At 39.8% G+C, this 18,270-nt stretch overlaps 1 protein-coding gene across 1 annotated transcript in view; it reads left to right on the forward strand.

Annotated features, from left to right (window-relative positions):
• Positions 1-18,270, forward strand: part of NLK (nemo like kinase) — a 259,388-nt gene that overhangs the window by 154,932 nt on the left and 86,186 nt on the right. Inside the window, exon 4 of the mRNA XM_089683759.1 lies at positions 16,795-16,901. Within this exon, the coding sequence (XP_089539885.1) occupies positions 16,795-16,901 (107 nt within the window). The remainder of the gene's footprint in view (positions 1-16,794; positions 16,902-18,270) is intronic.

Here is an 18,270-nt window from a genome sequence, read left to right on the forward strand (position 1 = left end):
CAAACCGGCATTTTTGGACTTTATTTTTGACCAAAAAAAATGTTTTTTTTATTTGGTAAAAACAAAAATGCTAAAAAATGCAAATGTGGGAAAACGCTGCTAAACAATAATGCAAAAAACGCTAAAAAAGCTGAAAAACTCCAGTTTTTAACGTGACTTTACACAGCTAATGTTACCAGCCTTATCAAAACACCCAGTGTGCCTAAACATGAAAAAAATGGAATGTTATATCAAATCTGGTTTGTCACATCTTTCTGTGACAAGTATTTGCTCAGGCAAATTACATAGTCTGTACATATCCTGAGCCACATCCTTGGATAGTTATTTCTTTGACCTTTACTACCATTATTGTTAAAGCTAGACTTTACATTTGCTAAAATTGAGCTTGTAAGTGATTGTTTTTCATCTCTAGGTCAGCCTTTCTCAGTCCTTTCACCCAAGAGAAACCCTTGAAAACATTTTCAGGTCTTGGGGATCCCCTGCTCACAATGTACTGTTCATGTTATATTAAGTCTAGTAAGTTTTATAGATGCAATAAAAAGAATATTCACGAATGTGACATACCTAGAGCATTAGACACCTTCATGCTGTATTTGATTTACAGTAGTATTTGCAAAATGAAAATGGGGAAAAAATGCAGACAGACTTACATTGGTGATCAGTGAAGAAAAGCTTTACATTAGTGTTTATTGAAGGGGGCCCTTACATTGTGGTTAGTAGGAGAAATGTGACCTTTCATTGGTGGTCATTGAAGAGATTGACCCCTTATAATATAATATGGTCAGTGGGAGGTGCCTGAATACATCAGAATTAAATTGAAAGAATTGTCAGCAGGAGGCAGAGAGAGCTATACAATGATCTTCCCAGTGAATGGTTGTGCAGGGGTGAGTGGGTATCAACACATGTTTTACCATTGTAGGACAGGCAAGTTGTTCTCCCAGCACAGTGAAAAAACTGACCATGCTGAGATGTATTCACATGTCTAAAATGGACAGTTTGGATACAGAAAACAGACTGGCAGGATCACCAGGAATTTCACACTAAGGAAGCAATACAAAGAGAACCAGATGCTTTTTAAAACAAGTACATGGTACAACATACACATCAGGAATATGAAATGTTTGTATAACAAACACTTTAAAAGGATAGTTCACCTTTAACAAAAAGCTGCCTATGTAGAGAAGGTGTCTGTAGATAAAAACAAACTGTGCAGCTCTGACTAAAGTTAAATAACATCCTTGCTATAGGTGTAGGCCATTTATATACCTCCTGAAGCCTGACAGGAAAACTCCCTGGGCATTGCTTGGTGAGGCCTAGTCATTACTGCTCACCTCCACTATCTCAGGAGTGAGCTCTTAGAGTCCAGAGCTACTGCATCAGGGGAGATAGAGAGCATGTGAGGGGCTTTGATGCAGGGAAAAAAACTCACTGCTGTAATGGTGGAGGTGAGCAGCAATGACTGGGCCTCCCGTAGCAATGTCCTGGGAGTATTCGAGTCAGCCTTCATGCGCTACATAAATGGCCTACACTTATAGCAAGGGTATTATTCAACTTGGGTCAGAGAAACACAGTTTGCTATTATCCTCAGGCACCCCCTCTCTGCATAGGGAGGTTTCTGATAAAGGTGAACTAACACTTTATAGTTGACCATAGTTTATAGCTTTGCCACTTGACATTTAATAACTCAACTTGATGCCAATGTTTTTAATGGGTCTGTTAGGGGGGACATTATTATTCATACAATGTGGCAATGTGAACATTGTATAGAGATTTAGGGTACATTTAAATCAGCCAATGGTGTACATTTATGCTGAGCATGTCATGGGTAGCGCTGATAAGGAGACAGCAGAAAGGAACTGGCTACACAGCATCATCTGCCTGCAGCCAGAACATAAAAGTGTCTGTAGCACTACAGCTTTCTAAAACTGGATTTGGCTGACTTTTAGCAGCTTTGTCAGTGTTTAAAATGTGCTAGGGCCCTGCTAAAAACTTTTTTTAATTATAAAGCTACAACCCTAGCTACCTTTTTAAAATCTGTATATACTCCCATACTAAAACTAAAAGGTGCTTAAAGGGTTTCAGGAAATCATCTCCCAGCTCGTTACCTGCTTTATTTTACAAATACCTATGCATTAAATGCCTCTAGTAAAAGGTACACGGTTAAATTGCTTTTGGTGTCGCACAAAGCAGAGGTGAAAACAAGGGGTGCAGGTTTTTCCCTATACCCAATCCAGAGAGCTAGTTGGTGTAAAGAGGAAAGGATCGCTGCTACTCCCAACCAGCTCAGGTGAATAAATGATAAAAAGCTTCCTCAGCCCTACATGTCTCTATCATTTATTCACCTGGGCAGGTTGGGAGTAGCAGCGATCCTTTCCTCTTTACACCAACACCAAGTCGGGGGGCAGAGCAGACAGCGGTGACTGACAGTCCACTCAGGAAAGTATAACTGCGGGAAACCAAAAGAGAGCCCATACTTCTCTTTTAAATATACAATGATTAGGAGGTAGTCGGAAATTGTGTTGGCGGCATTAGGTATCAATTGTTTCAAAGCAAATAAGTGCAGTAACCTTCTTTGTAATAAGCCAAAACCCCACGTAACTTGCATAGTGTAGGGTAAGTGCACTTGCTGTGTGTTTTTTTTTTTTTATTTTTTAATATATTAATGTTGTTGTAATGCACTGCAGCTGTGATGCTGTTCATTTTGAATAGCATCACCAAGGCACTCCAATGGACCTGTATTTTACAGTACCATGTGTGCATTGTGGTGCACTTGAGGGGGGGGGGGGGGTGCAGTAAGTTATAAAGCCAGTTGTGAGCAGCCCATTCACAAATTACACCTCTAAATTGCGACTCTGGCCTTACACTGAACTTGACAATATATCATTGACTCCCTCTTTATAAAGATCACAGCTGGATGGAATTGGAACACTGCATTGGCCAGCTTGGTTAAAAAAAATCTGCAGAATTTGCCTGATACAGGCTTCACATCCAAGTGTTGTGTTTTGGAACATGTTCTTATGGAGATGGAATTAAAAAGTAGGTGACCTGTTTTTGGTATGAAGTTCCTTTACTGACATATCTAATGTCTAATCACTAGGGCATGCATTTTCCCATCTTGAAAGGGGCTAAGGTGAATGGAAATGCTTGTCATAGTTGTTCATTAATAGGGTGCCTTTGCTTTCAACTGATACAGTTCTTTATCCTCTGCAAGCCTTTTATCTGTCGATTTTACTGTGCCACAAATGTAATGGAGTGTTAATGTTAAGAGGTATTGAAGCAGAACTTCACTTTTCTAATGGAACCAAGTACTTAAATCAATGTACTAGCACCAAACAGCATGAGTTAATGTTAAATAGTTTTGGTGTACAATAGACAGCTGAACAAGTTGAATAAATGTTAGCTGAAGCATTCTTCATTTACAGCTGAAGCTGTAGGCTTTTAGTGTACATCTGACCTAATTGCAGTGCCACAGTTCAATGTATTGAGCAAGAATCTGGATTTATACACCAAACACATGACATGCAGTAGATTCAACATGACCCTTTTAAAGTGTGTATTTAAGTGTGACTGTTGCATTAAAAGACTGTTGCATTAAAAATTGACTTGAAAGATCTTATGGGTTTATTTTTAATGCGGTAATAACCTCTTGACAATTTACCCCCTTAGCCAGGCCATTTTTTGTTGTATGGCACTTCTCTACTTTAACTCACTCAGCACTGTACATAAATTAACTTTGTAAATTTTTTTCCCCCACAAATAGAGCTTTCTTTTGGTGGTATTTGATCACCACTGGGTTTTTTATTTTTTTGTGCTATAAACAAAAAAGACCAACAATTTTGAAAAAAGAAAACAAAAACCAAAAAAGATAAAACTTCTTCATAAATTTAGGAAAATGTGTATTCTACATATCTTTGTTAAAAAAAAAAAATCCTAATACACATATATTGATTAAATATATATCTTTCTTTTGATACTAGTAATTGCGGCAATCAGCGACTTATAGCGGGACTGCGATATTGTGACAGACATTCAGACACGGTCACTTTGTGGGAACCAGTGACACTAATATAATCAGTTTCTAAAAAATGCCTTTGTGCCTAACCAATGTTTTTGTGTTTAAGTTCAGGTGCTTTTACTAAGGGATGTGCTGGGTTTTATTCCCTGCTTTGTCCTGTCAGCGGGTATGTGCTGAATTTTGTTTCCCTGCAGAGTTCTGCATTGGTTATATAAGCAGAGCTCTGTCCAGTGTCTCCTCGGACATCAGTGGGTGCCAGCGGTCATTCATGGGCTGGCAGCCGCTGATCTGCTTCTGCTTTGACTAATCACAGGAGAAGCAGCGTCACACACACACACACACACACACACACACACACACACACGTGTATGTGCAACAAAGGCAAGCAGAGGGAAAAGGACTAGTCACAAGTGTTGCCTGCGTTCTCCATGTAGCTGACCTTTTTCCATTACTGACTTCCATGCTTTGTTCTGTACCGTGCCTATCCAATTGAAATGAGTGGACTTGCCTGTGCATCCCCATGCATTTAAGCGGGGTATACACGAACCGTAAATCATGCGGTTCAGCACAAATTGGCTGAATTTTGGTCTGTGTGTACTGCTGTCTGTTCAACAAAAGCTTGTCTAACAACTGGTTTCTGTCAAATGGTCATGCTGGAAAACCAGCATTCCCCGCTGTCAGAATACAATAGAATCACAGGAGAGATCCCTGCATCAACATTGTGTTGATGTGGGGAGATGTAAGATTTTCTTTTTTTTTTTTTTTCCCATTCATCCCGCTAGCTAAACAAAAAAAGCTGAAAGTGTATATGCTGCATTACAGTTGTCCTTTTGGTCTTCTACATGCAAATGGTAATTATGATGCTGAGGCACAGAAACCTTGCGGGACCTACAAATACCTGTCTTCGTCTTTAAATATTACTTGGACCCTAGGTTCACACTGTCCACAGGTCCAATACCAAGACTATAACCATGTCCCTTCCATGCACTAAGCTCCATTTTATCGGGTGCCACTCTATTAAATGCCAAAGACTGCATGAACAGTAGGGGCATAGGAAATTCACAGCTGAATGATAGAGGCTGGCCTAATGTACTATTTAAGGGAACTACAGCCCTATAGGTATCCTGGGTTAGGGTCCAAGAACACAGGGACATGGGGATCAATTTGAAGACTAGTAATGGTACTTGCTTGGTTTTGTTACCTTTTGATGCTTTTAGGTAGTGTTGGCTTCGCTTTAAAATGAACACCAACACATCTACTTTTGCCAAGCATGTTATGAGTGATGCTGCTCACCTATAAATAGCAAATGTGCCATTAACAGTAAATATAGATTTGATCTTAGATTAAGTGAAGACTTCTTGAGATATGAAATCTATATGAAATAGGCTTTGAGCTACTGATACCACATAATACATATTGGAAATGTCCGCTCAATATCTGTTACCAGAATGTAAGGTAAAATTAATATAACAGTCTATGTGCTGAGTTGTGATAATACCTACACTTTTATTGCTCTAGTGAAATTTATAGATCTAATTACTTCTAGTTATAAAGAACTCACTGTGTCTTAATGAATTGCTGTAGTCCTTTGAATAGTTTGTTTTTCAGTATTTAAGACAGTTTAGAAAATGTAACTGAAAATATTTAGTGTGCATTTATATAAATCTATGTATACTTTGTAATTTGAATATGCAATTACATTAAGGGGCAGCCATATCCACTGATAAGACATGCAGGCTTATGGCAAGTCTTGGAGACTGTCTGAAAACACCTTCTGCCTTCGCTAACAATTAAAATGACCATAATGCCCCTGTATCCAGATAACATGGGATCTTAGACTCCTTAGGTTTTAGGTCTTTTATGGTTGCAAGCTAGAGGGTTTTTTTTTTTTTTTTTTTTTTTTTATGTAGATAATTTGGTAATGAATTTGTCAACTATTCATGTATGGTAGTGATTTGTCCATAAATACTGTTTTTGCTTATGGTTGGATGATGGTTGCTTTAGTTAGCTACTGCATTCTCTCATTTTTCAGGGACTTATAGGGGCAAAATCTGACGTGCATTGCAATGCATGCAGTTGTGGTGCATTTTCCAGCAAAAATTGGGTTAAATCAGGCGGTGAGGAGGCGCTGCATCACTACTGTTAGTATCCCCTGGATAGATATTGCAGCCGGGTTCACATGCCTTCCTCAGTCCCTTAAGTGTGGACAACCAGCTGTGACAGCTTGCTGCTTCACAACCGATGGCCCAGTGCACATGTGCGAGCAGCACTGCGCATTGTGAATGGTCCCGCAGTATTCTGGGACCTGTTGTGTCCTAGAAGACTGCAGGGAGGATAACTTCTCCTAGGCAGTCAGAGCAGAAGTGGGAGTGGGTATCTGTCAAAATTGGGTGCCTGCTCCCCAAAGGTGCCTATTCCTTACGGCAAGTGGGGAACGAGTACTTAAAGCAGAACTTCCCCTTTTGGGTGGAGCTCCACTTTAAGCAAGGAGCAATTTTTGCCCCTCAGATAAATAACCACTGAAAACAATGATTTTCTTTTTTTGCTGTCAGTAAGGGGGTTCCTGCCTACAGATGGGGGAGCATTCTTTCCATTGACCATCATGCTAATGTACTATAGGCAGTAGATATAGCAGGGGTTCTCAGAGTCCAGAAAGTTATTTCAGGGGTTCTTCCATGTTAAGGTTGAGATTCTTCAATTGAAGATCACAGCAGCTGTAAACATGAAGACAAATGCACTCAGCTAATGATTCGGTTTTCTTGCTGTACTGTAACTTCAAGGTGTCTTTGTTCATATACAAGAACAATGGTTGAAACAGACAATGACAATATGCGGCTGAATGTTTAAATAAGTTTAATTATTGCGAAATATAAGGGTAAGCATGATTCAAAGTAATTAAATTCCCTGATATAAGTTTTATAAGCCATGCATGCTATTTGCAGGTGAAAGTTACAGAAATGTTTAAAATCTGATTGTAATTTTGATCACAGATCATTTATTTTTACCCATAACCCTTGCCTGTAGCCATCAGTTTATGAGAGTGAAATCTGCTCCTAGAATGATGCCAGTTTTCCTGTCTGTCTTTCATATTTGTGGGCTTGAACGGAAGCTTTAACTCACTTGGGCACCATCTGTTTGAGAGGCTGTCACATTTAGAGGAAACAGGGACATCAAACAAGCTCGTCACTCGCTGCTATTCTGATGCCCTCATTAAATAACCCAGAGACAATAATCGGCTTCTTTTCAAGTTAATGGCACCTCCGAGTCCCTTTCAAGTGAGCACCACTTAATGCACATCAGACCTGGAGTGGTGCAGGTGCCATTTTAGACCTTCATTTAATTTTGTCTGCATCCGTTGGCCTGGTAACAAATGGAAGCATACAAGATACTTTATGGAGTAGATACAGATTTGGGACGCTTGTCAGTGTGGCAAAATGGAAATCTTGCCTTAATCAGATTACACAGTCTTACATCCTTTGGATTTTCAAGCCGGTGGTGTTTGGGCACATAATGGGAAGGTGAAATTAAACGACAAGGGAAGAAATAAGTTGTGAAGAGGCTTGGCTGTGTTTCTAAAGCTGTGGAATAATGTCCTTTCTTCACCGAATTGTCCCAGCTGAACACTTATTTTCTTGTGCATGACTCTCATCTGACCTACTAAACCAAAATCATTGTGTATATATATTTTCTTCTAAGAAAGAGATGTTTCAGGCTATTGGGCTCTGATAGGACCTAATTACAACTGGAATAAGGCTGAGCTGAAAAATAATGGTCTTTCAGCTTCGAAAATGTGTTCCTTCTGTTCCATTTTATTTTCTTCCCACTATTTTGTAGCTCTTATTATCTGTAATTTTTTTTTTTTTTTTTTTTTTTTAGCAGCTCAGGAACCACAGCTGAGATGTGCTTGCTCAAGAGGTTTATTCTCTTTTTGTGTATATTTTATATATACTTTAGGACAGTGTTGCTTAACTGTTTTTTTTTTTTTTTCTTTTTTTTGGTCAAAGAACCCTTATTTTGTACAATCTTGAGGCACCCTTTGAAATTCTGCACAACCTTGAGGCACCCTTTAAAATATGTGCACAAATTAATAGTTAATTATAAAAGCATAAATATATGATGCAATACTCAGAAACTCTAATTGTAAATTACCAATGAAGTGCAATAAATATGAAACCAAATTTGCCAGTAAATATGAACCCATTAATCCAAAAAATTTACAAAAAAAATAGTCCAAAAAGGTAATTATATAGCAATCCAAACTCCTGTTATCTTAATTTCAGCAGTGACACCCAACACCACTGTGTAAGCAAGATGTGGGCTTGCCAGATACACTGACCCCTTATTCAGAGTGGTCAGTAAAAGCTTTGGTTGTTATGCCTGAAAAAAAAAACCCTCCACACCAATCCAGCCACTGGTGGTTCAAAACACCGCTCCTCAGATGAAAGCTGGATATAGTTGCTTGGGAACAGAAAATACACCTCTCATTGCATAGATGATTTAAAACACCATTTAATAGCTTAGAATCACACTTGCAAGCATAAATATAATAAAAACTCAGTATAGTCACCAAATGGCATACAAAATCCACACTTCTGGTAAAATTGAACGCAATGACGTCACAGGGAAGGCTCCAACTGGCACACTTCGAAATAACAGACGTCTTCTGGGGCTAGGACAACCTTATTGCAAAATGGGGAAAAAAAAAACTAAACTATTAGTCTTCCAGAACGCTGCAACATTTGCACATGTAGGACACCCAGTGTCAGAGGTGATTTATTCTTCCAAAGCAAATACACCTTTCCACACTGGGCCTGACTAGTTTTCCCTTGTTTCTCCTCTCCCTCAGTTTTTCTCTCTCTCAGCTAATGTGACACCAGTGCTGACAGAGAGGGGCAGGGGAGGGGTAAACAAGGATGCTCTGCAGGAGCCTGAGGTCCATCATCTTTACTGATGACATCATTGGTTATGTCACCGGTGGCTAGAAAGTTGTAATAGTTCACAATGAAAACCTGTGGCTTTGTGTAACTAAAAGGCAGGCTTGATCCATCTTCTGGCTTATATACAATTTTTTTTTTTTTTTGCCATTTTGCCAATGCACCCTAGTTGAAAGTCTGCTTTAGGAACTAACCAATTTGACATAAATCATACTATTAAATTCAAAGCAGAGCTCCAGCCAAAAGTAACAAGATAAAAATTAGTTGCCTATTAAAGGATAAAATCCTGTGATTTCCCCCAACTATTTTTTTTTTCTCCTTGTTATGGTCATCATTCAACCCACCTGACACCAGGTCACCCTGAACCCACTCAGCCTGTGATTGACTGGACAGTAAAATTCAATCAGCACAGTAATGAGCTCCTCTCCATTTTCCTGTTAAAATGCTTATTGTCAGGTACTTGCACTACTAGAATTTAAAACAAAAATCAATTTTAATGATGTATTAAAGATAACAGAGCTGCTCAATGTGTTAGATGTACTAACAGATTTAGATATGCTAACAAATTGAAGCCAAACTCCAGCTCACACTTTTTATAAGCAGTACAGCAAACTGTTTATTTTGTGATGACGGTTGTACATAAAAACTGATTATCGTAAACACCCCTGTCAGTGGTAAATGAGAGCTTTTTCTTTTGAAAACAGACTAATTGGCTGGATCACCAGATGAAAATAAAAGAAAGCTTAAAGAAAATGAATGCAGCAACCACATCTAAGAATAGGTAAGCCCGCAATATAATAAATGTTTACTTTGGTTTTAATACAGATTTAAATTTACGTCTTTCAGATATTCTTTAACCACTTGCCGACCAGCCACTGTAGAAATACGGCGGCAGGTCGGCACGGCTGGGCAAAAGCACGTTTTAAAACGCGCGTTTGCAAAACAGGTAGGGGCGCACCGCCGCCCTGCCTGCACCGCCGATCCCGGCCGCGGGTGTCAGTCCCCGGGTCCCACCAATTAGCGGCAATCACTGACCGAGAGCAGGGCTGCAGTAGCTCTGCTTTCTGTCAGTACCCTGACAGCTCCTTACACGCTGATCGGGAGAGAAGAGTTTCTCTCTCCCGATCAGCGTGTCCCCGTGCAGTACACCCCCCCGCCCCCTAGTAAAACACTCCCCTCACACAGTTAACCTTTTCAGTGAAAAAAAGTTAACCCCTTCCTCCCCAGTGCCATTAGTACAGTGTCAGTGTTTTTTTTTTTTTTTGCACTGATCACTGTTTTGGTGTCACTGGGGATGTCCGTTCCCCCCCAGTGTCAGAATGTCAGCCGCAGTCCTGCCATAAGTCGCTGATCACCGCCAATGACCGCGCAATTGTCTGTTAAACTAGCGCAGCGCTGTATAGCAAAAAAAAAAAATGGCGTAAATTGCAGTATCTATACTATAGTTTGTAGACGCTATAACTTTCACACAAAGCAATCAATATACACTTATTGGGATTTTTTTTTACCAAAAACATGTAGCAGATTACATTTTGGCCTAAATTTATAACTAACTTTGAGTTTACTATATTTTTTTTATAGCTGAAAGTAAAAAATATTGTTTTTCTTCAAAAAGTTTGGTCTTTTTTTGTTTATAGCGTGAAAAATAAAAAGTGCACAGGTGATCAAATGCCGCCAAAAGAAAGCTCTATTTGTGTGAAAAAAAGGACGGAAATTTCGTTTGGGTGCAGCATTGCATGATCGCGCAATTATCAGTTGAATTAGTGCAGCGCAGAGTAGCAAAAAGAGGCCTGGTCAGGAAGGGGGGTAAATCCTCAGGAGGACAAGTGGTCAACCTCCTTAGCGGTATTCCCGAGTGTAGCTCGTGGTGAAATTTGAGTACCAAGAGCAGTAACCCCGAGCTACACTCGGGCTTACCATGCGGCGTTCCTCAGGGAGTCCCTGCAGCACTTACCTTGTCCTTCGCTCCCACAATGTGTCCCCTGCAGCGTCCCCGGCCATCTTCTCCGGCCGATGCCGGCTTCCGTGTTCTGGTCCCTGTGACGTCGGGACGTACGGGCGCCGGAACCGGCGGCAAATTTGAAATTTTTAAAAAATTTCATTTTTTTTTAAATGATTATTACATACTAAAACATTGCTGTTTCAATGCATTTCACATACATTTTGTCCCTACTGCTTTGTCCTGTGCCCTGCCTGCATTTTGACTGTTCTTTCTGCCTGGAAACTTAGAAAAGTCCATGGTGTCCAAAAAGCGTCCCTTTATGTCAAAAGCGGTTTTAGACCAGCTAGAGAACAGCGATAGTAAATCAGAACCACTTGCAGAATTGAGTGATAATGATTCGTGGGGAAATTCGTCATCAGACACTGAAAACGATTTTGGGACTTTGCTCAGCGATGTGCGAATTTGCCTCTGTATTTCAAATTTCACTGTTTTTGGTTTGATTATATTATTGAATTAAATTTATTATTATTATATTTTTTATGATTATTTATTAAATTATAATTTATGATTTCGTGTTTCAAATTTTATCATATCCGGAATGTTTACTAGACTCTTGTTCGTACAGATTTCAGTGAGTTATTCCTAAAAATTACAGCCTACAATAAAAAACTACATATTTCCATGGTACCGCTTTCAGCACAAAAAATCGGAAATAATCAGACCGCTGAAGAGGTTAAGCAGTTGCAATCCGGGAAGGCTCCATGTGTCGTCCTTCCCTGAACACGCACTGCGCATGCCCGCAGGGCCACGCTGTGGCGAGATCTGTCACCGGCCGTGTACCTCGGACATGGCCGATGACAGACCTGTGTATCGGCCCCGATGCCAGTACCATGTGACCTGCTATGACCAATCACAGCAGGTCACATGACAGTTGTATACAATTGATGGCTTTCTTTCATGCCATCCATTGTATACAACTGTGTCTTAGCTGTGAATGGTCACAGTGATTACATGCACAGGCTGGGCCAATCACAGCCCATCTGTGTCATGTGATTAGCCGTGGCCAATCACATCTAATCACAAAAAAAACCTGACTGAATCTATTTCATTCAGTTAAATGCTTGCTTATAGCAAATAAATTCTTTGCTATAATCAAATTGTGTAAAAAAAAAAATTGATCACTTCCACAAAGTAGTACAATGTTACTATGGTAACATTATACTACTTTGGTCATAGTGCAATATAAAAAAAATCTTACAAAGAAAAATTTTAATAAAAATTTTTTTAAAAAAGTTTTTTTTTTTCGTACTGTCACCAGTCAGTGTCCCTGATCACCGCCACACCAGTTATGTGCTGACGCCGTAGTGCACTGGTGACCGCATGTGAAAAAAAAAATTTTCCGAAAAATTATGACAAAAAAATTACAACTTCAAAAAACTCCCATGCCTCTTATGAAATACGTCGGACTGTCTACTTTGCAAAAAGGGATCATTTGGGAGATTTCTGTACTGTTCTGACATTTTTGGGCCTTAAGAAATTAAACTGGCTGTCGGTACTTCAGGATTGATCAATTTTCAGATATATCCCATAGTTTGTGAACTCTATAGACTAAATAATAAATACTTATTTGGGTTATTTTTACCAAAGAATTGTAGCAGAATACATCTTGGCCTAAATTTATGAAGAACAATTATTTATTTGCAAACTTTTATAACAAAGAAAAACTTTTTTTTTTTGTTTTTTTTTTTAATTTTCGGTCTTTTATTGTTAATTTAGCAAAAATAAAAACCCCAGCGGTGATTAAATACCACCAAAAGAAAGCTCTAGTTGTGTGAACAAAATGATAAAATTTTAGTTTGGGTAAAGTGTTGCATGACCGCGCAATTGTCATTCAAAATGTGAGAGTGCTGAAACCTGAAAATTGGCCTGGGCAGGAAGGGGGTAAAAGTGCCCAATATTGAAGTGGTTAAAGACCTATTACAATTTAAAAATATTTCAACATGGGGTGCCCACAAATATGTAAAAAAATTATGGTCTCCTTGTTTGTGCTCTGGTAATTTTGGACGCGTCCTCTACTCGTTTATCCTATATCACTTGCTAAAGCCTTACTAGGATTTATTATAGGAATTCTGAACATATACAGTACTGTGCCGAAGTCTTAGGCAAGTGTGAAGAAATGCTGTAGAGTAAGAATGCCTTCAAAAATGCAGTGGGTAAAATAAGTATTGAACGTGCCACAATTTTTCTCTGTAAATATATTTCTAAAGGTGCTATTGACATGAAATTTTTACCACATGTCAGGAACAACCCATGCAATCCATACATACAAAGAAACCAAAACAAATAAGTTCAGAAATTAAGTTATGTGTAATAAAATGGAATGACACAGGGAAAAAGTATTTAACATGCTAACTGAAATGTATTTAATACTTTGTACAAAATCCTTTGTTGGTAATGACAGCTTCAAGATGCCTTCTGTATGGAGAAACTATTTGCATGCATTGCTCAGGTGTGAATTTGGCCCATTCTTCCACAGTCTTCAAATCTTGAACGATCCATGGGCCACTTCTGTGAACTCTGATCTTTAGTTCTTTCCATAGATTTTCTATTAGATTCACATCAGTTGAATGGCTGGGTCATTCTAGCAGCTTTATTTCCTTTGAAACCAATTGAGAGTTTCCTTGGCTTTGTGTTTGGGATCATTCTGTCTTGCTGAAGTGTCCAACCTCGTTTCATCTTCATCATCCTGGTAGATGGCAGCAAATTTTTATCAAGAATGTCTTGGTACAATTTTCCATTTATCCTTTCTTCAATGACAAGAAGTTTGCCAGTATTGTATGCTGAAAAATAGCGCCACACCATGATGTTCCCACCTCCAAACCTCACTGTTGGTATGGTGTTTTTGGGGTGATGTGCGGTGCCATTTGACCGCCAAACATAGTGTGTATTATGGCATCCAAAGAGTTCAATTTCAGTATTTTTCGCTCCATAAGACGCACCTGACCATAAGACGCACCTAGGATTTAGAGGCAGAAAACAGGAAAAAAAAATTCTGAACTAATGGACTGCAGACACAGTACAGGAGATGACCAGAGACTGCGGACACGGTACAGGAGATGACCAGAGACTGCGGACACGGTACAGGAGATGACCAGAGACTGCGGACACGGTACAGGAGATGACCAGAGACTGCGGACACGGTACAGGAGATGACCAGAGACTGCGGACACGGTACAGGAGATGACCAGAGACTGCGGACACCACAGGGATGACCAGAGACTGCGGACAGTACAGATGACTGCTGACCTTTGGGGAGGGGGGGCGGAGCGGGTACCTGAATTTGACAGGTACCCGCTCCCACTTCCGCGGAGTTGTTCTTTCATCTTACCTGTTCCTCTATCCAGCCGCGCGCTGTCTTCCCGGCTTCTGTAATGGCGCTCGGCATGACAGCCGGGTGCCCAGTGCGCATGAGCGAGAAGCACTTGCACTTTGTGATTGGTCCGGCGGCTTCTAGGATCTGTCATGTGTCCCAGGTGCCGCCTTACCATTCACAAAAAGCACCGCTTCCTGCGCATACGCACTTGGCACCCGGCTGTCATGCCCACACTACAGAAGCCGGGAAGACCGCGCTGCTGGATAGAGGAACGGGTAAGATGAAAGAACAACTCCACGGAAGTGGGAGTGGGTATCTGTCAAATTCAGGTACCCACTCCCCACCTCCCCAAAGGTCAGCAGTCATCTCTATAAGGTCCTGCTGTAGAGCTGAGCGGCCGGCCCGGTATTCTGACACGGCGGCAGTGGAAATACCGGACCGGCCGCTCCATATTCGCTCCATAAGACGCACTGACATTTTCCCCCCTTTTTTGGGGGGAAAAAAGTGCGTCTTATGGTGCGAAAAATACGGTATATTCTCCCAGTATTTCACAGACTTGTCTAATTGTACAGCAAACGTTTTCTCAATGGAGTCTTGGGTGGTGAGCATGCTTACAGGCCATGACGGTTGAGTGCATTACTTCTTGTTTTCTTTTTAATAATATGTACCTGCTAATTCCACATCTTTCTGAAGCTCTCCACAAGTGGTCCTTGGCTGTTGGACAATGCTTCTGATTATTTTCACTCCAATGTCAGGAATATTGTGAGGAGCACCTGGTTGTGGCCAGTTTATGGTGAAATTTATGTTCTTTCCACTTTTGGATTATAGCCCTAGCAGTTCTCACTGGAACATCCTGAGGTTTAGAAATCCTTCTGTATCCAATGCCATCAGTTATGTTTTGCAACAATAAGGCTGCAAAGATCTTGAGAGAGCATTTTGGTAATGGGACACCTTTTCATAGGCCATCAGTTGAGCCTGAACCAGCTGATATTAATTTGCACTGACAAGGGGCAAGATTGCTTTTTAAATACGAAGATTTCAGCTGCTGTCTTGGCTTTCCATGCCTTTTTGCACCTCCCTTTCTTCGTGTGTTCAATACCTTTTCCCTGTGTCATTCCATTTTATTACACCTAACTTAAATTTTTAACTTATTCGTTTTGGTTTCTTTGTATTTATGGATTGCATGGGTTGTTACCTACATGTGGTGAAAATTGCATGTCAATAGTACCTTTAGAAATATATTTACCTAGAAAAATGGTGATGTGTTCAATACTTATTTTACCCGCTGTATATTTTTGTTTTTTAAAACAATTTACAAAATTCAAAGTATACGAACAAAAGAAAATTCTAAATCAAATCCAATATTTGTTGTGACTACCTTTTTGGCGTCGAACCAGCATCAATTCTTCTAGGCAGACTTGGGTTTTGAAGGTAGGTGGTTCCAAACATCTGCCAAACTAACCACAGATCTTCTGTGTATGAATAAAAGCTGATAATTGTAAGCACCCTTGTCCGTATTAAATGGTGTGTCTCAATCCTCTAATTACTTTGTCTGAACAGCTTGTTCTGTTGAAAAATAAGACTTACTGGTAGGATCACCAGGTGAAAAAAAATGTAGCCACCACTTATAAGAACCGCTAAGCTGCAATATAATGTTTTCTATTTAATACAGTTTTCACTGAGCATGCTTGCAAGTTGTGCCATTTTAAATGTTACCAAACCCACTCCAGGAAAATCAGTCTGTACATGCAGTGAAGAATGCTTGCTATACTCACTATGGAACCTAAGAGGTTAATCATCTGCACTGTGTAAAAATGCTGTTTGATCCTGACTTCTCTGATCTTCCTGTGTGCCCCTCTTATCTCCTGATAAGACATATCATGTGGAGACACTCTGCACATGCTCAGTTGGTGTGTATTACTAGAGAGGTTTTTGTGGGGTTTCTTTTGTCTTGGGAGAGTGCATGTGATCAGCACAAGGCCACTCAGCACTGTCCGGACAGAGGTCAGGGGTCCTGCATCCTCCTAGAGCAGAAAATAAACTCCTCCTACAAGCTTTAACCTGTGCTCGGCTGGACACCCGTAGAAGTCACAAGACTGCTCTAACTACTGATGAGAAAAGGTATTTAGCAGTTTATATTTACTAAAATAATAGCATTTCCATGGGGTGTGTACTGTAGAAGAACAGATAAGTGAATGCATGGTATTCTTAAGCTGCATCAGATGCTTAAAAGTACTTTGGTCGCATTAGGAGGTCCTCAGATGATGTAACTGAACTTGGACAAATCAATTTCAGTAGATTTACACAACACAAAGCAACAATAATCCAGGCCTGCCCTATTACTATTAGGATTGAAATGTATAAACCGTTTCCTGACTCTTATTCTGCATATCTGTTAATAAACTTTTGGTTTCAGTAAATTCCTCTTGTAATGCTGTAAGCTGGTTTGATAATGTTTTCTATCTGTCTTCATTGTCAGAGTAAGTCTGTTTACGTCATTGTCCTGGTTTGACCTTAACTGAACCCTCAGATATGTTGTCACAGAGTTAATGCAGAGTGACCTCCATAAGATCATAGTCTCTCCTCAGCCTCTCAGTTCAGATCATGTCAAAGTTTTTTTGTATCAGATTTTAAGAGGTAAGTTTTTATATGTATTTTGGGTTTATTTCATATGGTATGCTACTGTTTTGAAACAAATCTCAACGGGCACTTTTAATACAGACGATATGTTGTAATGTAGGCACTGTGTTTTTGTTTTTTTCATTAACAAAGTGGTAAAGACATAGAAGCTGGGTCATGTTTTTATTGTAGTCTGTGTACCCATTAGGGAGGTTTCCTCTCACTTGTTGACAGAATGTGATAACAAATCTCTCCAGGGGGAACAAAGACTGCAGCATTACTTTGTTTTCAGTAAAATAGGGATAAAAATGCGGAGTCTGTCAGGTTGGTATTACTGCCTCCTATCCCCATTATCTGGTGGTTTGTAGCTTTCCTGATTTCTTGTCCTGTTGTCAGAGGGACAGGAGTAAGGTGAAGTTTCTCCATTTGGGAGTAAACGAATGTCCTTTTTCTAAGTTTATCCCAAACTAAGAAATTATTCTCCATTGTAGGACACATGAGTTTTAAGACTCAGGCTCTAATGCCACCTACTGGAGAAATACACTGGCAACAAGAAAAGTTAAATATATAGAAAGTGCAGCACTAAAATAAGTGAATTATATTATAGTGAAAATAAAGTGCAAAGTCAATCTGACATACAGCAACGAAAAAAACAAAACTGATCAGCGGAACAGTCAAGTGTAGCATATAAAAATCAAATATAAAAAATATTCAATAAATCCTTCAATAAATGTGAAACCGTAAAGTGCAGCATAAAAGTGAGAATATATAAAGTCCATAAAATATCAGTGGAGTAAGAGCTATAAATTGTCCATAAGGGTATAAGTACTGCAGTCATGGTGAAATACTGTGAAGTGATCCAATAGGGAATCCAGCATCTCTGTCAGATGTTCACTCACCAGACATCTACTGGTAAACAGCATGTAAGCACATCTCATCTGGGTACAGGTAACAGCAATGAAGCCTCTGCAAGGGATGCTCAGCCAAGGGCAAAAAAAAGCAGGTGGACCCTCTCCTATGAAGAATAGCTCACCACAGGAGCCAAAAGTCGTATATAGTGTAGTATTTTATTAAATAATGAATCCACGTGGAAACAAGTAAGAATGAAGGTAAAATGGAGTACCAAGATGGCCACCGTTCGACCTTGGTCTCCAGCCGTACTTGCTGACGTCACACTGCCGTTGCCGAAGGTCGGAACCATGGCCACTCAACACTATTTTCTCCATTTTATACTGGTGTCCTCTCTGTGACAGCCTTGAATTTTATGGAGGATTCTCCAGTCGCTTAGAGTAACTGATAAATTCATTTTCTGATTAAGAAATTCATTTTCCTGTTAGGAAATATTCCTTTTGTTCAGTTCCACAACATTCTCATACTTTGGTTCCCT

Source organism: Staurois parvus, unplaced genomic scaffold (genome assembly GCF_062004578.1).
Source record: "Staurois parvus isolate SC_StPar_1 unplaced genomic scaffold, SC_StPar_1.0 ptg000321l, whole genome shotgun sequence".
Lineage (NCBI taxonomy): Eukaryota > Metazoa > Chordata > Amphibia > Anura > Ranidae > Staurois > Staurois parvus.